The sequence below is a fragment of the Mesocricetus auratus genome, unplaced genomic scaffold, assembly GCF_017639785.1.
Source record: "Mesocricetus auratus isolate SY011 unplaced genomic scaffold, BCM_Maur_2.0 Super-Scaffold_100676, whole genome shotgun sequence".
Classification (NCBI taxonomy): domain Eukaryota; kingdom Metazoa; phylum Chordata; class Mammalia; order Rodentia; family Cricetidae; genus Mesocricetus; species Mesocricetus auratus.
The window spans coordinates 116,903,402-116,930,998 of NW_024429266.1; the positions used below are offsets into that span (position 1 = coordinate 116,903,402).

General features: G+C 45.5%; 1 protein-coding gene across 1 annotated transcript in view; it reads left to right on the forward strand.

Moving 5' to 3' along the window:
• The window catches only part of Creb5 (cAMP responsive element binding protein 5), a 390,725-nt gene that overhangs the window by 128,428 nt on the left and 234,700 nt on the right, over nucleotides 1-27,597 (forward strand). Inside the window, exon 5 of the mRNA XM_005076816.4 lies at nucleotides 20,400-20,572. Within this exon, the coding sequence (XP_005076873.1) occupies nucleotides 20,400-20,572 (173 nt within the window). The remainder of the gene's footprint in view (nucleotides 1-20,399; nucleotides 20,573-27,597) is intronic.

Below are 27,597 nucleotides of genomic sequence, written 5' to 3' on the forward strand. Positions count from 1 at the left end.
AATAGGGCAGTGAGAAATCTGGAAGTTGCTTTCTGGTACGAGCAGCTCTATCTTCCCTGATCCTTTTAAACTTCCCATTCCACACACTTTGCAACAAAAGGCATGATGACATGTTGTGATGCTGGTAGCAACTTTGTTAAACTCCAGAAGACTACCATACTTAACCAATAAGCGGTCAGTGTCATATGACAGTGACAGGTGACATTCATGTCACCACCATAAATGTAAAGCACAATCATAGTAAGATAGCTAAGTGTGAGAGCTTTGGCGGGGACCAATAGAAGTGGAGAAAGTCAGACATGCAGAAATTTCTGGCTCTGGTTCTCATGTACATGGGGAACTTTCCAAAATCCAGGGTGTAGAAGTCCCCAAGATGCTAGCTCAGTGACTTCTCAGACCATCTGAGTCTCTGCTAACCTTTAGAAAGTGCAGCAGAAGCCGGTGGTGATGGTGCATGTCTTTAATCCCAGCACTTGGGAGGCAGAGACAGGCGGATCTCTGTGAGTTTGAGGCCAGCCTGGTCTACAGAGTGAGCCCCAGGACAACCAGGGCTACAGAGAGAAACTAAAAAAAACACAAAAAAAACAAACAAACAAAAAAAAAAAAACGAAAACCAAACAGAAAGTTCAGCAGGTTCTTGCAGCCACACGACCAGCTGTCCTAAGGGCTAATTAACCTACTTGATGATTTTGGCTAATTATTTTGGTAAACCTCCACATGAATGAATCATTTCTTCCTCAGTCTTCACAAGTCATAGGTCTGTCTCAGTTGCAGACACTCTGTGTGTATGTGTGTGGCGGAGGGACATGCCTAAGCCAAAAGAAATTCCATGGCATTCTGTTTACTAAGTGCTCTGGTCCAAACACTTGTGTTAATATGAAGTTATTAGTAAGCAGATAACAGAAGAACCAGAATAATAGTGTGCATTCAGTCTTCGCTACAGCTGCTTTCTTCTGCTATGTGCAGTGTCTGAGAAAACCTTAGATTCAGACTGGACACAACCACACACATCTTCTGCTCCATGTTTATTTTTCTATGCTATTGCCTTTAATCATAACAACCACCAATCTGGCCTCCTACAGATGTGATATGGTCTAAAGACATGGAGCATGAGGCAATGTTGAAACGCCAGCAACCCATGTTTGCGTAGTGTCCAACAGATGTCCTATACTGCTCTGTGTCCCTCCAGCTTCATCCCATGCCATTCCTGTGAGAGCGGTAGAGCCTCTGCGGCTCTAGACATACAGCTTGGAAAGTGTAACCCCAGCATCATATGAGAATTGTTAGATCCACCATTAAAATCTGTCAAATTTCAGAGGAATGGGAAATTCCGGTCTCAACATTAGAGATTTTTATTCACAAGATTCCGTTCTGATGTGCAGCAGCCCCCACGCAAGAAACTTCCTCCCCACTCTTAGGAAACCGGCCTTTAGGCTCAAACAGTGTTGCCTTTGCCCCTCAGCTCTTTGCTAATGGTCCCATTAGTTCAAAGGACATTAGTGAGCAATGTCCTTCATTCACCGGCTTTATGGCTTCCATTTCCCTTTGTTTGGCAGCTATTGTGAGGCACCCTGAGTAAAGATGTGTTGCAGAATGGAGGTATAGGGAAAGGAAGCTCAGAGCCCACTTGCCCTACCCACCCCTCATCATTTTGGTAGCTTACTTCACCCCTTAGCTGTTTGTGAGCTACCGGGTATATCGCATGAACTAAGACCTCAGAATACATCAGCCATGTATTCTGCCTGTCCCCTGTCACTTCTGTGGCTGCCTAATACCTTGACCTTTGGCTGCTTTGCTGAGGAGGCATCATGATGTCATTAAACTCAGGAGCGAAGGTATTTTAGCTTTATTTCAGTCTCCATTTATTCTGATAAAGATGGGGTTCCTGGAATTAGGCCCCCTGAACAAGGGTGTCAGTTAGGAGGCCTGGGCAGTCTACGGGGCCACTGGCAGCAGAACCGGTATTTATCTGTAGTGCACAAACCGGCTTTTTGGAGCCCATTACCTATGAAGGGTTACTCTTTCAGCCTATATTTGGGGGGGGCGGTCCTCGGTCATGTCCCAAATGGTGTGACAGACTTAGATGATCCCCCATGGGGAGGCCTCACCTCTCTGAGGAGTGGATGGGGGTGGGATGGGAGATGGTGGGGGAGTAGGAAGATGGGAGGGAGAGGGAAATGGGATTGATATATAAAATAAGATTGCTTTTAATTTAAATAAAAAACTACTTAAAAATTCACAATGAAAGATAGGGTTCCTGCTCCTGCCACATCTTCCTCTCCTCCCTCCTCCTCTTCCTCTCCTCCTCTGGCTGTGGGGGCTGGTTTTCTTGCCCTTCTCTGGATCCCTTCTCCTGCTGCTCTTTGTGGTAATGTTTATACTGTGTACTGGCTAGTCCATCAACATGACACAAGCTGGACTCACCTGGGAAGACGGAGCCTCAGTTGAGGAATTGCCTCCATCAGACTGGCGGGTGGGCAAGTCTTCGGTGCCTTTTCTAGGTTAATGGTTGATGTGGGAGGGCCCAGCTCGCTGTGAGGGTGCCTTCCCTGGGCAGGTGACCCTGAGGTGTCTAAGAAAAACGTGCTTTGGGAGCAAGCCAGCAGCACCCCTCCAGGGCCTCTGCTTGGTTTCTGCCTCCAGGCTCTTCTGTTGATTTGCAGCAGGAACAAAGGCACCCTTTCCTCCCCAAGCCGCTTTTGGTCAGTGTTTCTGCCCCTGCAACAGAAGGCAAACCAGAAGACATTGCTTCCTTTTGAATCTTTTGATTCTGAAGTGCTGAGCCCATTGGAAAAGGGTGTGTGGTGACTGCCAGTCAGTGGCATCCCTGGATATAGGCTTCTTGCCACTTTTCTACCAGGAGGGCATATTGGGATTACAGGGGACTGCTGGATTTAGGCTTCTTGCCACTTTTCTACCAGGAGGGCATATTGGGATTACAGGGGACTGCTGCATCATGGAGGCAGCTCTTTCTTTCCTTCCTACTACAGTGATTCTAAAGGGCTGTCCTCTTAGGCTTGGGCGTGTTTCCATTAGAGTCCCCTCCTCTGTCCCTCTGCTCAGCCCCCTTACTTCTCAACTTGGCTCAAACTTTGCCCTCTGCCTTTGACCCCAGACTGTAAAATGTCCCCGTGACTGTCACCAGTCAGGTAGATGCCCCATAACTCCATGATATCAATAACTACACTAGTGAAGCCAATGAGGTAATATTCCCTGAAGCTCTAAATATAATTTAACAAGTTAAACACTGTAACATTGTGGTGAATGTGCTATTAAGGGACTGTAAATTGCTTACATAGCGTCAATAAACACAGTGCCCTCAAGCAGGGTGCTGTTAAGAGTTTATAATCTAAAGCAGCAGTTGAAGTATCACCCCGAGGCTCCAACTCCAAGTCAGATAAAGACAAAAGGGCTGAAGACTATGCACAGTGCCAAGTACACATAGGAACACCACACGCTTTAGGGGGTAATTACTTCTCCAATGCTTAATGTAGATTTGCCAAGAAACACATCTGTTATCAAATTTGCCAATGATTAATTAGATTCCTCCATTTCCCCAGAAAACAGGGGAGTGAAGCTGCCAGTTATACTTGGTATATGGTGTCCCTCGCCAGCCCCCCTTTCATGTTGCATCCTTTTCATAGGATAAGGACAACTATTTCCATGTACTCTACTGTCCCACATTGGCGTGCATCCTATGGGCTTGTGTGCAGCGGAAATGGTTTCGTGTAATTAAGTTATCTTTGGTGTTATGGAAAAGGATGAGGAGTCTTTAGGTTAATGATATATTTTAGAAGCGAGGTAATTCACGTTTCATATTTGCAAGCCCCCAAACATTCTTCCCCTTCGCTTCCTTGCTCTTAGTGTCCCAGCCCTTTAGTCAAATCCCTTTTACAAATCACACCCCTCTTCAATCCCTCCCTAGTACAGAGTTGCAGCCAACTGGTGACTAACCCTTTCTGTGCTTTAACTGCTCTCCAGAGCATTTGGTCTGAAGTTTTTGCATTTGATCATTAGACTGGGAAGTGTTTAGCATTTTACAAATATTACCTCATTCATCACCGTGAACGTCAGCCCCCCCCCGGGGGGGTTGTTGTGGGTTTAAATGGGGAAAAGCCAGTTCTGAGTGGTCAGTAGACTTGGGCAGGGCAGTCTGGTACACAAGGTGTGGCAGAGGGAGGGAGCCATCAGCTCAGACCTTGACTTCACAGTCACCACATGGGACAGGTTAAGGCTGTGATCTCTTGTGCTCTCTGTGCAATTGGTTCTTCATTTCTAACTAGCTAGTGGAATTACATCTCAAGGCTAAATAGGAGCTCTAAGTGGGGTAAAAGGTTCATTTCCTATTTTGATTATAAAGGCCATCCTGGGGTCACAGAAATTTAAATTGTGTTGCTTCTGGTCACTAAGTACATGGTGCCCATGACTAAGGACAGATGACAACATAGGAGAAGGCTGGGTTATCAGAACAACAATCAAATGTCCTCTGTGACCATTAGCAGACAGTGTCTCTATTCTGCAATCTCCCCCCCCTCTGTGTGTGTGTGTGTGTGTGTGTGTGTGTGTGTGTCCATACATATGCATGTATCTGTGTTTACAGGCTCATGTGTGGGGGACATAAATAATGTGTACCTGTGTGTTTGTGTGTGCCTGTACACATGTATACAAGCTTCGATATCTTTCTTTAGGAGCCATTCGCCTTAGTTTTTGAGACAGGATCTCTTGCTGGGACCTGGTGCTTACCAATTAGATTAGAATGGTTGGCCAGAAAGCCCCAGGGACGCTCCTGTCTCTGCCTCTCCTGTGCTGGGATCACAAGCAAGCCTGGCTTGTTTCCATATTCTTTTTAACTTGGGTGCTATAGATCAAATGCAGGTCTTCATGCCTGCTCCCCAGGCAATTGGCCAACTAAGCTACATCCTTCCCTGTTTCCTGCTGCTTTGCCCTTGCTTCGATTATCTCCTGAGTGCATGTCAGATGCCTCTGCAGTTTGCATGTGTAAGTGCTACCAGGCTCCACGCTACCTAGTTTCTCAGGCAGATGGGAGAAGGGTGGGAGATGATATGGGCTCATCTCCTTGGGGCTCCGAGTCCACCAGGGACAGCTTTGGTTTTAGGGCCAAATTCACCATTCTTTGTTGTAAAGCATGAGGTAGGCAATTTACAGTGAAGTTTCTTACACATTCGATTACTGAAACTGTTTCCAGCTGGCCTCGGCATCTCCATTAGGAAATAGGCCACTCTCCAGGAGATGTTTCCACTGACGCCCGGCAGCCAAGTGAGCTCTCCCAGGATCTTGGAGTGGGGTGGGCGCCATTCACTTTCTTCTCAGAGCTAGATTTGATCCATTAAGATAATCTTGAAGGTGGGCTTCTTAAATCCGTTGATAAGTTACGAAAGCACTCAGATGAAATAATCTGACAGCAAAAATAGTTCCAGTTTATATCTTAGCAGCTTCGGTTAATTTTCAGATTCTCTAGCGCTGCAGGAACTCCCTCCTACCCCCTAATTTATATCATAAAACATAACGCAAATATATCATGGGAGATACATCATAGTTTTCCTTTTCTTTCAAGTAATGCATTCTTGTGTAAACATGTTGTTTATGAAAGAGCCTTTCACGGATGCTTTGTGTTGCTTTTGCACAAGAAAATACATTTGAGAGGAATTCTCCCCAGCCTGGCATGTAATGTTTCATTAGCCCACATAACCTTGTTTATTTGCTTTCTACAATTTTATTTGGGAAAGGAAATCAATTTGCACCCCTGACATGCTGCCAGGTTCCTGTTTATAAGCACACAACAGGCAGCTTGGAGGGGGTAAAAATACATAGTTTAGGATTTCAGCCTTGAGTGTGACACAATCTGTATACGAAACCATAGTGGCAATTGAGTTTTCCTGTCCCTGAAGCCACACTCTGCTATTTAAGCTTCCTTTATCCCCCCCCCTTTTTTTTTATCAGAACATTATCCAGTGTGCATGTAATAATAGCTTAACCACGCAGGGCGCTTGAAGTGTAAGGGAGAATGCCAGCAGAAAAGCATCGAACTCTTTGCTCTTTCCTTGTTGTTTTATTCTGTTGTTCTTTTGTCTTGTTTTTGGGGTGACTTTGAGGACTGTTACAGTATAATTGCAAATATCCTGTCATCAGAGACTCCAACTGATCAGACCTGAAGCTTGGTGTCCTTTGTTCCAGTTTGCCAGGCCAACAATGGCCGGCGTAGAGTCACCAACTTGACCGACTTCACTCTCCGTCCGGTCCCTCTCAGCTTTGCTTTTCCCCAAGATGAATTCATTTCTTTATGGGTCAAATATATCAATGTGCAAATATCAGTAGGAAATAAAAGTGTAAGATGTAATCTCTCATCCTCTGAGCAAATCTGCTATAAGAGTCCTGAGACCTACACTCCAATCATGCCTTTAAGTGGACATGACCCTCAGGGCTTCCTTTTCCTCGATGCTGAGACAAAAATTGGATCCAAGGTTCTCTCGGGTACCTTTTTGTCTCAGAATTTTCATAAAGGAGGCTTTATCTCTTGTATTTCTTTTTTCCCGTGTCTTCCCAGAGTGTGCACGAGCCCAGTATGAGATATAGCCATCTGAGGGCCTGTCTCCATCCTCCTGGGATAGCTTCTTTTCCTGCCCAGCTTCCTTGGTGTTAGCAATCTGCTTCTTTGGTTTTGGGGTCTTCTGTTCCTTTTCATTTTATTAAATTTCAGATGAAACCATGGTGTTAAATCCTGCATATTAAAGGTGTAACATTGTAGCCTAACACCCTTTTGGTCCCAGGACTATCCTTGGAGGCAGAAAAGCATCCCTTTCCACACACCTTGTAATTCACAGGTCAGCCATTAGCCATAGCCTCTCTTTGAAGGCAGCAGGATTTTCCAGGCATTCGTGGATCTTTTATTCAATTAAACACACTCTAAGCTTTAGGTATGATGTGTATGTGAATTGAGAATGTTCCCATTGAGTCAGCTGAACAAGAAGACTTGTTCAAAACTTGGTTTCCAGGGGGAATCTTTGGACATTTGTCTGTGCTACAAGACACTCTTAAATAGATGTAATTGGATCATGTCACAAAAGTTAAGACCATAAACCCTCCATCCTCCCCCTTCTAAGTGAACAGTCCTCACTCCTTAGTCCCTCCACCCTCCCTGTTCTGATTGAGTAGTCCTCACTCCTCAGTCTCCCCCAGAGTTTTATGTGACTGGTTTGAAGACTCCATGCATTCCATGTGTCCCCCAGGCTTCTCTCCTATGCCTTCACCAACTGTGGAATTGTGAAAGGATTTTGGAATAAATGACTCAGTGTGCACAATAAGATATTTAGGCTTAGGGCAGTCTAGGCTCCTGGAAGGGCCTCTTTCTAGGCTAGGAAAGGGAGACTAGGTTTTATCTCTAAATAGTATTATTCTGTGGAAAAGAGAATGGAGTTGATAGAAACTTGGCTATCCAGAGACAGCATCCCCTGGGGACACTGCGGAGCTGATTCACAGGCAAACCTCCGTCAGCAGAGGAAAAGATCATTCAGGGACCACAAGTGCTTTTAGGCCTCATTCTTGCGTGCAGCCATGCTTTACCAGCAGATATAATATTGGAAATAAATTCTGGTGCTCGGTTTCTTTTGGATTTTTTTCAAACCAATTTCAAATTCATCTGCAAGGCCTTGAAAACCGTTTCATAAGGTGACTAGTAAAGTATATGGATGTCAAATAGTTCTGAGAAACCCATTTCTTCATATAAATGCCTACAATTTATCTCTTGTACAGTAGCCAGATGCTAAGTAACGAACAGGCACCACATACACATGTATAAACATGTAAACACATGCACACACACACACTGATCTGTAAAGCAAACAGGAAGGTAAGCACACACACATGCACATATATCAGAGAACAGGAACCCCACTTTACCAGGACAGCCACCAGTCCCTGCATCTAAGAATTCACTGAAACCTCCAGCAATGTAGTCATGACTGTCTTTGGGACCTCCAGCTTTCTTAACATGTCTATTTAGATTGATTTTTTTAAGTTTATGGAATAGTCAGTAAATCTGCCCCACCGTGAAGCCGTCGTCAGAGCACAATGGAATGAAAGTGAACTCAAGCCTATGGAGAGTTTCAGTTTCTGAAGGCCTATAGACTAGGCGCCACACCACAAAAACAGGAGGTTGCTGGGGGAGGACACCTAAATAAAAATCTCTCATGGCATTAACATGTTGCTTAGCAGTCAACCCATGTATCCTGGTTGCCTAGGTAGAAACATGCAGTCCTGAACCTCCTCTGCCACTCCTGCCCAGGAATTTTGGCAGAAAAGAGAGTTGTGCTTAGTAGGGTGATGGGTTTATGGTACATAAACACCAGGTGCCAAATTCTTCCTTCGGTGACTCTGGCATACAAATCCCTTCTTCTGCCAGGCCCAATTGTCTTGCCAGCAGGAATGTCGACAAATAGGAAGCTGTGGCCTTAGAGCAAGACCTTGTTTGGAGGGTGTGTCCCTGGGTTCAGAGGAGTGATGCTCGTCCAGGCTCATCTCTGTGGGGTGGGACTGGGTTACTTGAGCACACCACAGGACAGGAGAGCATCTTAACTCTGCTTTCTATTGTTTCTTTCTGTCCAATCAGGAGTTCTGAATCATGAGTAAATGAAGTACATTTATATTGTTACTATGTGACCTAGACACTAGGCAGTAAAGTTGGGTATCTTAAGTTTTCATTATGACCAGTGGACTGGGACAGAAAGACAATGAATGTCTGTGTCTCAAGCCGAGGTTTCTTGTCCTTTTGGGTCCCTTGAACACCACAAGAATATATATTATTAGTTTTAATTCTCTGTGTTAAAATGATGGGCCATTTCTTTCCCTCCTAACCATTTATTTCTTGTATTGATTTTATTTAGTGGAACAGTATATTACAAATACCTTGTTTGAGAAATAAGAGTAATGCACTTTTAGCAAACATGTAATTTCATTGAATATTTTTCAATTGCTTCCACTCTGCTCTGTGCAGTATTGAGGTTGGAAGTATACCAACCTTAATACTGCATTGGAATGATGATGTGATGGTGTTATGATGGAGGAAAATGAGATTTTAGAATACAGGGACATGATAGTTGCAGAAGGCAGGGTGTTATGTAGGAAAATGAATTTGTGCTTTTAAAAGGTGATTTAAAAACATGAGATCTGAGGGAGCAAACTCATAGACATCCTTGGTGGGAAAACTAGAGTTAGTTGGTGTTTTATGTAGTTTTCTCTTCTTAAGTCATTGTTTTCAGTACAGGAATCAGAAACGCTGTGTTTTGTTTGGCTTGGAAGGTGTGTATGAAGATGTTATGAATGGGAAGGGATGGACTGGGAGAATCAAAGAAACAGAGTTGTAAATTTCTGTGAGATGCTCAGGAGTCTCTGTAGATGAATCCACAAGAGCCCGTCCAAATGGGTAACAAGGATTTATTAGAAAGAGCTCACAGACACATAACAAGGTAGATAGCCACTGCGATCTTCTGTTCTGCCCAGGGGTAAATGGAGCCAGCAGGCCAATCCCCAACCCAGAGAGAGAGAGAGAGAGAGAGAGAGAGAGAGAGAGAGAGAGAGAGAGAGAGAGAGAGAGAGAGAGAGAGAGAGACTTCCCCTTCTTTCCATTAAAGGGGTCACATCAATAGACAAGAAGCCCAGTACCAAACAATTTACAAAGCAAGGCTATTCATAGAGAGCCACTTGACGGGTTCTACCAGCCCAAGATTCAGTACCAGCAACTCATTCTCCATTGTCTCAGAGGCACTGAGGCAAGGGTGTCTATTTTGTGGTAAGGTCATCCTCTGCCAAATGCAGATGTCCAACCAGAGCTCCAGGCAAGGTGGTCTTCCAGCAATTTCTTTGAGGTAGACCAAAGTTTTTCAGAATTTGAGGCCAGGAAATAATAGGAGCTGAGGAAGGGGATGGGTTCAGGGGAAGCAAAGCTGTGATTCTTTTCAGGTCAGTGATACCCTGTCTGGCTTCCAAGAGAATATGATTGTTGTGTTTCTACTGTGAAATTTGAGGTTCTCGTTGACAAACTGGAAAGACACACTCCTGGGCATCCTTGTGGCTTTTTAGTAAGTTGACGAAGTTCTTGTTAGGAAGGAAGGGAGATTTACTTAGTAATTCCCAGAGCTGGCCATTCACCTCTTATACCACCACCAGGTTATTGGCAACCACTCTACCTTGCTCTGTGTGCTTTATTCCCCTTGTGGGACACGACACCTTTTGTGGTCCCTGGGCCTTCATTCCCCTTGTGGGACATGACACCTTTTGTGGTCCCTGGGCCCTCAGGTGTGAGAGCCTGCCAAGGCTGCCATCTGCTTACCTTTCCCACACCTCCTCCAGGACCTCACTTGTTTGTGATCCTTGCCTTTGCATTTCCCTGTGTGTGTTCACTTCAGTTGGTGGCTCAGTTTGAAACTGGTGACATAGGGCCTTGGAGGAGACTGCTGAGCACCATGTTGTCTGCCTGTGCTAAGGGTTAGGAGGATGGAAAGAGAGAGACGGGAGTCAGTTGAGAATAAGGGGCCATCAGAAGAGGGGGCAGAAAGCTGGAGTCTAGATGCTGTGTGTGTTAGGAAAGCTGCTGGAGTCAAGCTCTCTCCCAAGCATTATTGTGTCTTACCTTTATGTTCAAAGGAAGCAAAGGTGACCATCCTCATTTGGTATGTGAGAAAATGCTACTGATTAATTTCCAAACAGTGTGTGGCCAGGCAGAAGGGGGCTCTGAGCATGTGGGTTGACAGTCTTCCTAGGTAGGTCTTGTGGTGGCTAGACGGGTGAGGCTTGAGTGGAGGAGCGTTTGAACAAGCAGTGGGAAGATTGAGCTTAGATATAAAGCCTTGAGGACAAGGCTTAGAACGGGCTTTGAGTAGAAGAGATTCTGAGCTGCAGGCTTTGGAACTGGGAGGGTTACCAAGAAAGTCCAAGGTTATGTCGGTTCATCTCACAGTGGGATCTCCAGAGGTTGGGGAGGGACCAGAAGAATTACAAACTGGAACGATAGTGGGAAAGCTGGAGGAACAGACAAGGACACACAGCCCTGCAGAACTAGTAGTGAAACATAGCAAGATGGGTGTTGGAATCATAGAAGCGAAACGGCCAAACTGGAGGCATTAAGGGAGATCACGTGCCTAGTGGTGGCTTGCGACCAGGCCTGTTGGCTAGCCTGCTGTCCTTCCACAGGCAGAGCGGCAGCCGTGGATCATCCATCTTTGTGTAGTATGTGCGCCTGTGTTAGATATTCCTCAGGCCAAGTGTTTGTCATCTGCTCCTTCTCGCCATTTCCCGTCCCATACCCTGTGAGCTACGGACAGCCGGGAGAGGGAATGTTTTTCCCTCTTTATTTGCACAGCACAGCGCTTTCTGCACTTTTCTGTGGACTTACTCGGCAAACACGTTAGGTCAGACCCTACCCTCATCATCAAAGCATTCAAACCAGGAGGGAACAAGATGGCCTTAAAAATAAATGACTCTTGTCAGTGTGGTCCCAGAGTTCTGATAGAAGGATGCCCGGACTACGGTGGAGGGCATCTTGGTGGCGAAAGCTGCGGCAGGGCTGCTGTTGTCACTGAAAACTGTGGTGATGAACCTAATGGCGCCGACGATGATGGCCGTAAGGTTGCTCAGTGAACCCAGCATGGCAGTAAGCACTGTATTTACATCACCCAATTCTAGTCTTAGAAAAAACTTTACAGGACAAGGCTGTCCCATTTCACAGATGAGAAATTGGAAAAAAAAAAAAGCACACAGATGCTACAGCTGTGCCTAAGAACGTACAACACCCGCTCACCGAATAACGGTCTTTGTGGCACGGCTACTGAGTGCGCACCAGGGAGACAGGCACTGGCTCTTTGGAGAATATGGTTTTCTCTCTTGAAGTGTGACGAGGGCAGGGCAGGGGTGCAGAGCGAGAAGAAGAGATGCAGATAACAAGAAAGGGGCCTAAGGCTCCACAGAGGAGGAAACACCATCTGAGTCTTGAGGAATGGATTGACTACAGAGGGACTACTCCATGCAAAGGTGAAACTGGGGCCCAGCTCTTAGGATGCACCGACCGTGTGCGCGCGCGCGCGTGTGTGTGTGTGTGTGTGTGCGTGTGTGTGTGTGTGCGCGTGTGTGTGTGTGTGTGTGTGTGAGTGGTGTGGGGAGGAGATGGCGGGGAGGCTGCGGGATAATGTTACAAAGGCTGGTGGGGGCATCTTGTGAGCCTTTTGGAGGCATACGTAGAAGGTAGTAGACAGCCCGCTGAAGCCCTTCCACGCCACAATGGAATGGGCAGCTGTCTGGAAGATTGTGAGTACTGAGAAATCCCATCGGGGAGTGGCGCCATCAGATCATTTTTGGTAGCTTGAGCCTGTTTTCTCTAATGCCCTTATGGCTGTAGGTACAGTGGCCACTGACATTGGTTCCGTTCTGATTCTAGAGTGTGAATACAGTAGAGAGGATTTTTTCCTCTTAATCTGTGAGAATTAGTTCAGTTTATCTTACTAATACTACAATACAACACCACAGAATTGGTAAATGACATCTTAAGGGGACAGATTTATTTCTGGCTCCACATTCTGGGTGTCCACGGTCAAGGTTGTTTCTTCTTGAGAGTCCTGAGAAGGATCCCATGACCAGAGCCAGGCATGCATGAGCCCACAGCCTGTGGTCTCTTTCCTTATTAAACCACTGGGATTCAACAATGAGGCTCCATCCTGCACACCTTCTGGGCTCACTTTGTGAGTCATTGTGAGAGACTCACCTCTAAATATCACAGCAGGATTAAATTCTGCCTTCTTATTCCCTCACAATGGGAATGAAATTCCAGTACATGAACCCTTGGGGGCACACAAACCTTATCCAAGTTACAACACCTTGTGAATGCACTAAGTGGAAACAGTGTAGGTAATGAAGTAGGTTAAGAACAGACACATGGTGGATGAATCTATAACGGAAGGGGTGGGACTGTTGAGAGACACCTGGGAACTTTCTCACAGTCAAGGGTGGCACCTGAGAAGATGTTTATTGTCTCGGGTATTTTACTATGGAATTAAATGAGCAGCTATAAACTGCACCCAGGAAGAGCCCAGGTGCCCCACCCCAGCATTAGGGCAAATGACAGTGATCTGGGCATTGGAGGAGAGTGTGACTATTTGGGTGGGTGCGCTGTTCTGGGTCGTACAGACTCCAGATCATAAAGACCCCTGAGGGAACTGCCTATTTTTGGTTTGGGGTGAGGAACCAATCGACAGCCATGGGCAAGCTGCTCTCATCAGCCTGCTGTAACATTTTCCCCAGTTCAGAGGGGAGCTCCCTTTGCAAGCACATTCCTCAGACAAGGACACTAGTCTTTGGGATGAATTAATGGAGTCACCACAAACACTTCTAGATATGAAGGTATTGGTGAAGACATAGATCAGGAGGAATGGTGTGACACACAGTCCCTGGTTATCAGGACACACAGCCCATGGACTGCATGACACACAGCCTGTGATTCTCAGGACACAAAGGAGCATTATTGAACATGTTCTATGATGCTCATGTAAGGAACACGGACATACTCGATGTTTTGCCCTGACCTTTTCCAAAATGAAATATTCTCATTACAAGACAATTGCAATAGCACAGATTCCTACTTGTGTGCTTGTTTATGGACTTGAACGCCTGGATCTAAGCCATTCTCCTCACTCTGTCTGTGCCTCACTTTTCTCATCTGTAAAGTGGGACTGTTCACATTATCCACCTTTTAGCCGACAGCCAGCTTTGAATGGGTTTTCTCACTTATGGTATTGCGGCATGAGTGTTGACCATTATTAAAATGATTTCTATTCTTATTAGTCATGGGATAAGTCATGAGAAGTTGCTTCCCCCCTCTGAGCTTCATGTTACTTTGCTACAAGGGAAAGGACACGTATTTGCTATCACTCACATGCTCCTGGCTGCAAGCCTGTCATTAGATGGTTATCTCTGTTGTCAACTGAGGATGCTGGGGTTCAGAGAACTAACATAGCATGCCCAAGTGATCCAGAGCTGGTGTGGGCATAACCCGATGTGATCATGTTTCCCCCTGCACCTCATCCCTCTTAAAATTCCTCAGGAGGAAACCCTGAGAAAGTAAAGCATCTACTTGCTCCTCTGGGCTGGAGTTTTCACGAAGCCCTGAACGTTGCTCTTCCTTCTCCTTTTGAAGAGATTACATGGCGTGCTTTCTCAGCCTACACAGTCCATCCTGCTCTGACTCCTCTAAGGAGAGTGCTGCAGAGAGAGCTATGGAGAGAAAGGCCCCGCCTACCTGAACCTGGTGCCTCTCCCAAGTGACTTTTCAGATTCTTCACTATACCCCCATCTACAGAACAGCCTACCCTCCTAGCAAGACTGCCACCAAATATTGGTGTAGCCACTGAAAGCACCAAAGGAAAAAAGCTAGGCCCACTGGTGTCTTCCCTACGCCTCCCAAAGCCTAGTACCATGTACAGGGACAGAACTGCTGTTATTCTGTAAATGTCTTAGACGTCTTTTGGATACAGTTCATGGACATTTAGCTCTGGGAGGTTCTGGAAGTCTTCATAAACTTCCTGGGGCATCATTAAAATGCAGACAGCTCCAAGATTGCACAACTTGGCTTGTAAATGCGCATCAGGATGACCCAGGATCTTTATGAAGAAACTTGTAACGTCTCCACACCTGGGCAGTTGGGGAGAATGTAGATTTGAAGATAACGTTTTAGGACCTTGTGGGAATCTTCCTTGGTTGGACTGTGCGTGCTAAGCTTTGCTTTCAGTTGTGGTCCACTTCCCATCATCCTTCATTGCCACACCCTGAAATTATAGTTATTTTTTTTAAGAACACGGATGTACATTCCTGTACACTAAGTTGTTGGGGTTTTTTTGCATGTTGTACTCCAAGTCCATACATGCAGAAAGTCAATTACCACTCTACCTCAAGCTCACTGACTATGCAATCAAGGCTCATTACTCCGCTGGTTCCCTTCCCATTCACACCCTGCGTACCTCAGAAGAACGATGAACTAAAAGCAATGCATTTCAGGGCCAGAAGGGAAAAAGATGTCAAGGATAGGTTGAGAAATGTTAGCCAAAGAGGGAGAGAGTTAGGTAAAGACTGTTTTATAGTCTATGGAGCTCCCATCTTCGATGGCTGGGAGATAGCATGTTTGCTAGATCCCTTCCATCTGTTGTAATTTCAAAAGGTCCACATCCACAAAAGCTTATGATCATGGAGAAAAACACGAGTTTGTAAGCCAATGAATAAGAGCCCCAAATGTCTGTTTTGGATATTTAGTGACTCATAAGATGTAGCGGAAGAGACTTGAGCCAAAGTCAGAGGAATGCTAGACCATGTGGTTCTGGGCTACTCTTCCCTTGTCTAATGTTGAGGGTGTTGAGCATGAGGTTGCTGAGTGATTTATCTAGGCTACATGGCCACTGGGCACTAATGGGGGATATTAGGATAGGGGAAGCCTACTAACTCCCAAACCAATACAATTTCAAAAGTAGTATATGTACCTGATCACCTAAAACTGTCAATCCAAATATGACCTATGTAAGTGAAGGTGCCTTAACCATGGGAGAAATCTGAAAGTCGTCCTGTGCTATGTCCCTCCTGATGCAAAAATCCTGTTGTGAACATCCCTGACCATGGATGATGTACATTCATCCTGGCTTACTCCAGACCCTGGTATTTTATGGAATATTTTATTTTGTCTTTGGATATGTCTGCATGCTAATAAAGTTATTCTGACATAAGGTCAATTTTATGGTTTTGAAGTTTTGATCCACCAGACTGAGGAATTCAGAGGTCGGTGACTCCATAGGTGATGGTGACTTTTGCTTTCTTTTCTTAAAATGAAAGCAATGATGCCCATCGTGTAGGATCACGATAACGTGAGAGATGTGGTTTATAACTTATCTACCATAGTGCCTGCTCCAGCGGAGATACTACTCAAATTGTAGTTATGATGGATTCTTATATTTTTGGTTGTGAGCCTAGCCTTTAATGGCTGAGCCATCTCTCCAGCCCATGATGACTTCTTAGCATCATGATTCCATATTCTGTAATTATGCCCTCTGGAGCGATGCAGACTGTGTCTAATCCTGCAAATATTTGAAGGCATTTACTGTGACCCTCTAGGTCTTCCCTCTTCAGACTAAATATTCCCTGGTTCCTTAGCCATTCTTCCTGCAATGCATTTTGAATGTATTCATTACTCTTATTCCCTCTTATTTGTCAATTTTCCCCTTAAAATGTGGTGGCCAAATGTGGTGAGGCCAACATACCCTACTGTGGAATAATCACTTCCCCTGGTCAGGACGCTTCACTTCTAAAACAACCTAGATTTATGTTAGCATTTTTGGAAGCCAGATCACACAGTTGGCTCAAGGAAAACCTGATTCTGCTTTCCAGAACATTAGCTGTGTCTCCCAACTTTGTGTCAACTGCAGATTTGACAAGCATGATTTTTATATCTCCATCCAAACTGTTGATAACGATGTTGAACAAGAAAAGGTCAAAGGCCGAGCTTCAGTGCACACATCTGATCTTCGTCTGCATACTGACATCCATCCAATGTCATCTGTTTGGTGACACTGTTTCTCTCGCTTCAAATCTGCCCACCTGCACAATCAAAAATAACTCAGAAAGATAATACGCTCCTTGTGTTTTTGAAATTGGTTGTTGAATTTATCTGGATGTAAAATACTAGCCTTTTATCAATAAAGACAGGTTTTGAATCCATAATTGGGACAATGTGAACTCAGAAAATAATTTCATGTTGAATTCCTATGTAAGGATTAAAGAAAACAGTCACCTTCTCTAAATGTGAAATGAAAATGCCTTTACCAGATTGTTTATTTTTCCAAAATGTTTTAAAATCACTCTCTAGGTCTGCGGGGGGGGGGGGGAAGGGGGAGACTAGATAGCATGCAGATTTTATGTGTGTATGTTGGGAGATTATGAAAAGGTGAAAGTATATTTCAGGAGTCACCTTTTAGAGACTGCAGAGACAAAGAGATTTTTAAAAATTGTTGCTAGGGTAGGGTATAAGACTTATTCCTAAATAATAATTATTTTCTCTTTAATGATTCTCAGAAAAGGCTTTTAAGCTTTGGCATCTTGGGGTGAAACTTCTTTCTCTAATTTGACATGCTATGCTCTCACAAAAGCCAACCAAGCTCCTTGTGGCACAGCCTGAGCCTAGTCTTCAATGGTTTGTACATAGACATAAAGAAGGCTATTGGTCAATTTAACAAAGCATTCAAGGATCAGAGGCTTATCCCTTGGGACACTCTGAGCAGGTTTCAGAGATTTTCTTTTCAAGGTTTCTTCTTGGTTCTGATCTCCTTTAGTTCTTCATCCCATGCTCAAACAAGTTCCCAAAGTCTAAAGCTCTGTGGCTGTCAGCATGCTTCCAGGTCTCCAGGTGAGCAGATGAGATGTTTGTGCTCTCAGAAGTTGGCCAGGGGATAAAGACTCAACAATCAGAATAGACAAGGAACACTGTCCAGTGGCTCAATAGGCACTTACCTCTGGTGTAGTAATGGAGTCACAGTGGAGAGCCAAATCAGATTTAGTTTCTACTCTCACGGTGATTACAAACGAGGGCAGACATAGCTAACAACTGTAGAATTAAGCACAGCTATAATCTTATGAAAACCCCTATAAAAGAAACGGCTCCCATCACTAGGGAAAGTATGGAAGACTTCCTAGGGAATGAACAGTCTGAGAGTTGAAGGTGTAGTTCGAACAAGGGCATTGGTGTTAAAAAAAAAAAGAAACAAGCAAAAATCAGCCTGGCATTGGTGGCACACGCCTTTAAGCCCAGCACTTGGGAGGCAGAGGCAGGCGGATCTCTGTGAGTTCCAGGTCAGCCTGGTCTACAGAGCAAGTTCCAGGTCAGCCTCTAAAGCAATACAGAGAAACCCTGCCTCGAAAACAAAACAAAACAAAAAACACAAAATAAACAAACAAAAAGAAACAAGCAAAAATCGTATTATAAAGTCTCACCTGACAAGGAGTAAGATCAGAATGCAGGCAGAGGAATTCCAGAAAGGCGGGAGGAGGCACCGAGAACTAGAGTGAAGATAGGATTAGCTGAACTGCTTGGTAGGAAGGGTGCCCTGCAGTTGTGGATGTCACAAACAGTGCTGTCGGCATATTTCAAAGTAAAGAAGCCAGGCAATGAATGACTTGGGGTGGGGGTGCATATTGCACTGTGTGCAGTGTGGTGGGTCATACATTTTGAAGAGTTCTCAGTGCAAATACAATGGGAAGGAGGAGGGAGAAGAGACAGAAAGAGTGAAGAAAATCAGAAGTCTCCTTACTGCAGGACAGGAGATAACAGCGATTAGGTACAGGCTGCTGGGAGAAGGAATGGGAATGTAGAAAGAGGAGGGATGCTTGGGATAAATTGGTGGAATTTGAAACTGCATCTTGGCATGACAGAAAAGAGGCTTCTTAGGTAACTCAGCGAGACTTCCCGCATTTCATATTTTCTTCTGTGCGTGTAAAGATGTGGTCCTAAACATCGAATCCTACAGTTTTAGTGATACACAGTGGGAAAAGCGCAGTAAAAACAGGTATAAGAAAGGGAGTCAGAATTCTCCTAGGCTTTGGACCTATTACTGAAATATAGGTGATTATGAGCAATATGGGAAGTTTTTTAGTATGGTTGAGGAGCTAAATGAGACAAAAGATCATCCACCCGGTATCCCGTAGTTGGGAACATAATTGTGTTAAGGTTCACTTTTCAGAAGAATGACACAAGGTCTTTATTTCCATCATTATTTTAGTGGCTCTGGAAGTCTTAGGATCCTATAAAGGAAAATACAGCAAGCCCATGTCTGTATGGTCGTGTGACTCTATACACCCGTTCCCTTTGTCCAGCCACAGTATTTCTCCATGGCAGGAAAACCTCCCAGTGTATAAGAGGGGCCTTTGGGCCATGTGCATATACATACATGCCTTTGGGATCCTGTGATGACACAGTCAGCTCTCGGTCTGAGCCAGGTGCCCGTTTTCCATCTGGACTCCTTACAAATTGTGTGGTCAGGGCTTAGAAATCAGAAACTCGGGAAAGGTGCCATGTGATGGGTGCAACCACCCCCAATGTCTTACATGTTATCACCGTCAGTTAACACATAGTGCAGGAAATCCTGCTCTTTGCAGAAGAAATTCAAAGGGTCACTTCACAGCCTCCTGGGTAACGCTGATTTTTTTCCCTTGCTAACACCAAAGTGTGGACAGATATATACCTTTTTCCTCTCAGGTAAATTGCAAGTGACACTCTGTTTCTTCCCCACACCCCGCCCCATCTTCAACCTACTATCCAACTGACCTCTGGAAGTCCCCTATCCTTCTAGACTGAAGGAGGCTACCTGCCTGCACAGGGGTCTGCCTAGACTCTTGACTGTGAGTGGTTGGCCATGTACATTCTCTTCTTTTGCTAGGCTCTGACTCTGTCACATCTCAGTCGCAATGCCTTGATCAACCCTGCTCTGCCTCGGTGTGCATTCTATCCTGTTGTCCCACTAGCTTGCTTTTCTGCCTAACACAATTATTTAACCCAGTTTTATTTTAGCTTGCTTCTGAATTTAAACAGCATAGCTTCCATTGGAGTCAACAATAGTCTGTTGTGTGGCTCAGATAATGTCTGTGTCCCTCCCTTAGTTCATCTAGGCAATAGCATTTGTTGAAGGGCCGTTATGACCCACACATCACCATTCCATAGTCTAGAGGACATGATCACATCTCTCTATATTCCATGATTTCTTTTGGTTGTCAGAGGGCAATTCCATGGAGACACAGCCTCATGTTGCAAGTGTTATCCATGTCATTGGACTCCCAGTACCCCAACTTGATCTCTTAGAAAGAATCCTCCACACTACATAGCTTGTTCAGCACCCGGATTATAATCTAGGGAAGTATTAGTTTCCTGGAAAAGAAGATACGTGGTTGCAGTGTCGTGGTACTGAAAACAAAGAAAACAACAACCTGGAGCAGTGTTGTGCAAAGCAGGATGAAGACCCAAATCCACCAGGTCACAGCATTCTGTCCTCACCGTTTTCTACTGCAGTGTGTATCTCCCAGTCAGATAGGGTACACACTAGTCCTCTTCCCCCTCCACCGTGTGAGCCTTCCTTCGGGATGGCAATGTGCTCAGAAAGCGCCAAAGCATTTCCTTTTGTGCTTTATTCATTGGATAAGTAATCAATATTTCTTGCTTCCTCATAACCGTTAAGTTATAACAAGACCAGTGAATTCACACCTTGCCAGAAGCCATAACCCTATTTAGGTGACATAACCAGATTTCCAGCTTTGGCCATGGAGGGCTGGGCCTTGGCTCCTTCTGATGCTTCTCCTCTGTCTTCTCTGGGCAGAATATCTCCATGCACAATGCAGTCGGTGGGACCATGACGGGGCCTGGAGCTCACCAGCTAGGCAGCACACGGATGCCCAACCACGACACCAGTGTTGTGATTCAGCAAGCCATGCCATCGCCCCAGTCCAGCTCAGTCATCACACAGGCTCCCTCCACCAACCGCCAGATCGGGTAAGGAGACTTCCTCGTTGTCTCTGGGGAGCTCAGGCAACGTTTTGAATATTCTCCCCGTTTCTGGGACTTGGGTCTGTGTTTTTCCTGTCTGATATGATGCCGCCAAGAGGTCAGAGTGATGCGTTTGATGGGAGGATGGAGAAGGAGTCTCCATTTAATCCTGGATGTGGAGGGGGGAAACTGTTCATTCTGTGACCTAATTTCTTCAAATAAGATTTGTGAATGACAGACAAAAATTGTAGGTATTATGTAGACCACAGACGGGTGCTCAGGACAAACGTTTGGTGCAGAGACACTTTCTGCCAGCCCCGCCTCCTCCTTGCAGTGTGCCCCCCTCCCCTTCCTGGGAGTTTTGAAGCTGCTTGGCTAGGCCACCTGTATAGTCCATAGCTACCTTTCCCTCTGGTCTTTCTTCCCCACGCCTCTCTCTTGTTATTTCTTTCTCAGCCCCACCCACCCCAACTTCATCATTAGCGCTATTCCTGAAACAGACAAGACAATGGAACCAAGCCCTTTTCCTCACGTTTATGGAATAAGACAATATTGAGACATTAAGGGAAACTGGGAGAAGTATCTTGACACTCAGATCATGTGATGGAATTCTACATATCATGTGACTAATCCAGCCCCTTGCCACGCAGAGTGTGGTCTGACCATCACCAATGTGGACATTGCCCAACAGCTTCTTAGAAATCCAGAACTCCCCACCCCCCAACTTCCACGTCTCCAGAATGACGATGGAGTGTGCTCTTTCCAACCTCTAAAGAGTTAAGATGAAATACAAGATGGGGAAGCGTGTGGGTTCTTAGGGAGAAGAAGCACTGGCTTCTCAAAGTGCACACTGCTGGGTGCTGACAACTGGCTGCCCCGTGCCCCCAGAACCGCCTGCCGCCTGCCGAAACCAGGAGGGGAAGTTCCTGTGGTGGGAGCATGCATGAGTGCAGTCTGAGTTTTCCCACTGGCTGTGGTGACCGAAAGCAAACTTAGATGCTCCCTTACAATTTTTCCATGTGTCTCCAGAAAGTCCTGGCTTACTGCTTCTTGAGTGCTCTAGAATAGGGAACTGTCTCTCAGGTTTCTCGGTTCATCAGAAGGACCCCTGCTGAAACCAGAGATGTAGGTGATGACCCTTCTGTTTGTCATGGGTGTGTTTGGTGATTCAGCCAAAGCAAGGACAGCGAGTGTGGCCTTTGGAGCTCCTTTTGCTTAAAGAAGCAGGTGTTGCTGTAGCAAGTACCCCTGATAAAAATGTCTTCTCAAGTGACTTGGAAAGCAATTATTGCCACTATCTCTAAGCTACAATTTTCTAGGAGGGTAATGTGGCTTCGTTCATGACGGCCTTCAAGTCTCAAGGGACTCCTTCTCACTTGGGCCCTGGCTATGGGCAGATAGTTCACAGCTGGGCAAGCTAATTATAATTATTTTATTTTTCTTTCAAGGGGGGAAGCATAAAATGTGCAAGAGTTTACTAGCAGTTTTACAGCATTCCTTCCCCCCTGCCGCCCCTGTCTGCCCCCTGTACCTTGGCCCACAACCCTCTCTGAGGCCCTTAGTGTTCCCGCAGCACTGGGTTTTATGAAGCAATCCTTTTAAGGCTAGCACTAAGTTTTAAGATGGGTATTGAGTCTGTCAATAATTTACCCAGCTGGCCCTGGACTGTGCATTGGGTGACATTTGTAGGCTGTGTCACTTACTTTGCCACTGATTCTGCTTCTTGGAGGCGTTGCTTGTCTCTCCTGGTGTATTCTAGAAGATAATTGTTACTTGGAGGACTCTGTCTTCATTGCCCAGCTTGAGGGAGGGTATTTCTTTTCTCCAGATCCTTCCCTGTCGTGCTTACTATGTTGATTCAAACCCCCCATATCCTGTCACTTAACGTTGCTTCTCCCTGTGATCCATCCAAAACCTTGCCCAGATGGTTATAAGGCTCAGCAAGCTCCAGCCAGCCCTGCCCTTCTTACCAGCAGATCGAGTATGGAACCTTAGGTGGTAACATTTGGGGATGGCTGGCTCTTTTATTTCCCTCAGCAAAGAGGAAATGAGTGCTCATTTTAAAACATGAGTTCCCCCGGGAGATGTCTGTGAATGAGCATTTGAAATTGCAGATAGCTTTTTGAAAATTCTAGTGTGTGTGTGAATGTGTGTGTGTGTGTGTGTGTGAGATGAGCGTGCGTGTGCTTGTACACATGCATGAGCCTACAGAACCATATTGTAGTAATATTCTGATTTTTATCACAACCTCAAATATTTAAGTGTCAAAATCTGGCCAAGCCACCTGCAAATGTTTGTCATGGCTATTGGCCAACAAAAACAGCACACAGCAATGAAAGTCTTCATTCAGGCTCAGTGCTGAAGCTGCATCGAGCCAGAGAGACTGGGACCCACCTGTGCCCAAGCACAGCACTCTTGTGCGGGGGCTAGTGGGTGTGTTCACAACTGGAACTTTGTAGGAGACGGGACTGCCTGTCCCCTCTCCCAACTCTTCCTTCCCTCTCACTGGGGATTTACTTCTGCAGTCATCCTTACCGCCCCCACTGTGTGTGTGTGTGTGTGTGTGTGTGTGTGTGTGTGTGTGTGTGTGTGTGTGTGTGTCTACTTTCATTCTGTGACGCTTAAGCCTAGAGGCTGGATACCGAGGTCTGCAAAATGGAAGTGGGGTAAGTTGTCAGCGAAGGCTTCCAGGACAAAGGGTATGCATCCTCGTAAGCATCTAATTTTCATACTTGGGGAGCAGACACTGAGGCAAAGCAGACCAAATGGGTGGAAACATAAGAGCCTGAAGAAATAGTGTTAAGTATGCAGACGAGCAGCAGCCTCAGCTCCTTTTCCATTCCGTGGCGACCCCTGCTATGCCCTGTGTGCAGTTCTCGGAAAGTAGTGCTATTATCTCAATAGAAACTGGAGGGAAGTATAAATATCCCAAATTGTACTTGGGTGGTTAAGCAGGCTAGGAAAACACACAGCTCTAGGGAGTGTGGGAGGTATCCCCCAAACCAGTGACTGCTTGTGCTCAGCAAAACTGGCAGATGCCCTGTCAGGAAGAGTGTCGTTGGCTGATTGATGGGGGTGTTTTAGGAGATAAGTTTCCCAGATGGGGTAAAAAAAATGAACTATGGGTTGCAGAGTGACAAGAGAGACAGAAAACAAGCATGTGTTAACTAGAGATGAAATCGATTTAGCCTTGAACCAACTATGTGGCACATTCCAAACAGTATCTCTACTCCAGTCGTTTTTATTAGATATCATATAACACGCTCATTAATTCAGGATCAAGACAGCAGAGCCTGGGAAAAAAAAGTACATGAGCAGGTAATAGTAATGTAAATCCCATGCGCGTCTAATTCTCCCTCATCACACGAGGCATTTCTGGAGGAGCCCATGATTAGTTGAGGAGTTAGATGGGTCCAACCCTAATAGATCCAAGTGTTCTTAGAGGAGTCTGTTCCCCTCTATGGAATGGTACATGATGGATGTTCAGTAGTTTTTCAGGAGACTGATGCAGATAATATGGACATGGAGTTCTACCACAATGGTCAGCAGTAGAGAGTTTTGACATTTTGTTGGAGCCATTGTTGACCTATTTCTGAGGTTTCTTCTTGGTTTTTTAATTCTCTGTATAGACTTCACAGTAATTGCATACAATGGGAATGTTACATTTGATGTCAGAATACATAAACCTGAAACATTTTGGTTCTGTAGTCAGACTTTCTTTGGATCACCAGCCCCCAGATAGTAACACTGAGACTTATTATTTATTATGAAAGCTTGGCCATTAGCTTAGGCTTTTCCCATTAGCTCTTAACTTAAATTAGCCTGCTTTTATTAATCTACATTCTGCCACTTGTCTTGGTTACCTCTACTCTGTACCATATACCCAACCTCTTCCGTGTTTCCCTGGCACCTCCTAGATTCTTTCTCCTCTTCCTCTCTCTCTGCAGAAATCTTGCCTAACCTCTTCTGTCTAGCTATTGATCAACCAGTTCTTTATTAAACCAATCGGAAAGCACCTTGGCAAAGACACATCTTCACAGTGTGCAAATATTCTGCAACATGGTTCTATTAGCTAATCAGCCAGCTGTACTAGGGAATTGGCAATAAGTTTCAACAGAAAGCATTTATGAAGCTGCTTGTGTGGGAAATCCCTCCTGGACTTGACTCAAATTCTAGTCCATGGGGTACAAATGTCCACATCAAGTGTAGCAGTTGGGGAATGGGTCATAAACTCTGTTTTCTTGGAGTTGAAGTAGTTGGATATATTTCTTAACAGTAAATCATACAAAATATTGTGAAAAATTCTTATTTTATGTAAAAGATGCTGTTAGCATGATGCTACCTGCTCCCACCCTTGTCTGCACTGCCTTCCCGGCATTTCTTTGTATCCTAATGCTGTGTCAAGAACAATGCCTGGAGGTGGCCTGTGGACATACCAAGGAAAACAAACACTCAAAAATAAAATGGGAAGCAGGGCTTAGGTGCTGGAGCACCGCTGCTGTTTCCAAGGGGGAAAAGCAGAGGCTTTGCTGTGTGAATTGCCATTGTCACTCCAAGTGCCATCAGACAGGGATGTTCTGAGGCAAGGAAGGGGTCCTGTCACTGTTTCTCTGGGAAAAATGAGTAAGGGGGGGTTTGGGAAGAGCTGCATGCACAGACAGGAAGTTTGCAAATCTAAATAATCTAAACTCCTCAACCAAACTGAGCCTTGCTGTGACTGTGACTGTCACTGTCCATCATAACCTAAGTTGGGGACATCCTAGCCAGTTCCTTCCTGCTGGAGGCAGTGGTGGATAGATTTCAGGTTGTTACTGCAACCCCGCCCTCAGCCAGGACAACTTGAAGCTCTGTTTGAGTAATTCAGACCAGAAGCCATTGTTTCCTGCTTTGTGTTGTGCTGAATATCACGGCTATGAACATTGCTTTATTGTTTGAAAATTGCTAGATCTTTCACAGCCCCAGGAACATTTACGAGGGCCCTTCAGGGGGATGCTTTCAGGGAGGGTTGACAGACTTAAGCATATGGCTTCCGTTACGTCCCATGCAGAGCCTTGAGAAATTACCCCTGACAAGGGGGCCGGCAGCCTTCTACCCACAGGGTGTTATGTGTGGAACGAAACATTAAGTACTGATGCTGGAGGAAGTCGAATGTTTCTGAACATTCAAAGGTTGTAACACCACACAGTATTACTGCCAGATGAAGGGGTGGAGTCAGAAGACATGAGCATATGGCTCGGTGTCCCAAAGAGCAGAAAAGCAGCCCTGCCCTTGTTTGTAAGTCTGGAGATGGCCTCCGATACCTCAGTGGATCATTGTGTGTTTGTGTCTCAGCTGCTGGTTGGGAATACAACACGGCTGGTCTACTTGGCAGAGGAAAATGTGGCTCCTTCAGGGGCTTCAAGCTCATGGCTAGAAAAGTTGGAAGACTAGTACTGAAGATAAGGGAGCTGGCATTTATCTAATGGTCATGATGTTGTAGGCCCAAGGTAGCTCTGTGTGCTACTCCCTAGCATTGTCTAATGGCTTGAGAAGTAGGCACTATCTTCCATTCCAGCCCCACTTTACTGCCCAGGAAGAAAATGAACACGTTCTAAGTCACCAGCCAGTGACGGCAGAGTTCTTGTTGGAGGTCTTGTTGATTTCCAAATCACACATTGGCTGGTGTTGTGGAAGGCATATGGACATGTCTGAAAGGATGGAGTCATCTCCATGCAAGAGTGGCTGATGCTCAGCCTGGTCACAGTGTGACAGTGTGCGTTCATCTGTCCCCTGGGTGGCCCAGGGCAGAGATGAACATTTGTAGCCAAAAGTGGGACCCACCAGAAAAATCCAAGCTCCTTTTCTAGAATAGCAATAGTAGCCATTTCCATAACAGAATCTAATTTTAGTGGTACGATCTTTGGCCACTCAGGGCTGTGTGCAGGGCTGTGTGGGCTTTCCTCTCTAACTGTGTTAGTTACTCTGTTCCTGGTAATGACAAGAGCAACTTAAAGAAGGTGCTTGACAAAAAGTGTTGGGGTCCATTTTGCAGTGATGACAGTGATGGGTGCTAGAAACTGAGGCAGCTGGTCACATTGCATCCACCCACAGTCAGGACAGAGAAACAAATGCTGGTGCTCCCCCCCCCTCTCTCTCTCAGGATCCCAGCCTATGAGATGAGATGGTACAGCCCAATTATAAAATGGATCTTCCTCAATCAACCCAATCCAGAGGTTTCTTTCTTAGGTAATTCTAGGTTGTGTAAGATTGACAGTCAGTATTAGCTGCCACACTAAGATCGTCTTTGAGAATTTCCCACAGGCACACAATGTGTCTTGATCATATTCTCCCCCACTTGTCTCCTCCTAACTCCCCCCAAATCTACCCCTCAGCCCCACCCCTCCCACCTCCATGTCTGCTTTGTGCTCTGTTTTCTAACTCGTAGTCCAACTTGTGTTGCCCATATAGTCCTGAGTATGCGTCTATCCATGGGAGTGTGATCCAGCTACCAGAGGTCACACCTTTAGAGAAAACTGGCTCTCCTTTCTCCCTCCAAAGTCATCAGCTGTCAATAGTTCTTCAGCTAGGCAGGACTGGGGACTGTGAGCCCTTTCCCCTCCATTCAATATCTGCTTGGCAGACTCCCCAGGTGTAATGACTCCTTAGCTTTTTCTGGTGAACCCCACCATTTCCCAGGTGAGGGGTGGGGGGGTGAGTAGGTGGCCTGGATTTCCTTCTGCTTCAGGTCATTGGTAAGTGCGTGAAACTCTGAGCCTCAGTTTACTCAAATGTGAAGTGGGTGTGGTGATTCCCATGTAATAGAATTGTGTGTAGAATGAATAATTGGCGATGGGGAAAAGAAACAGGCTGTGGAGTCTAGAGGCAGATCTACCTGGCTCCCCAAACAGGCCTCTCTGGCTGTGTGGGACCTTCCTTCCTGTGTGTTCCCAAGTTCTACTCTGTTCACACTGTCTGGGACATATGGACACGTCCTGGAATTCAGATGGTCAGTTTGTAGCTCTTCTCAAACTCAGCTTACTTGGGGTTTGTGA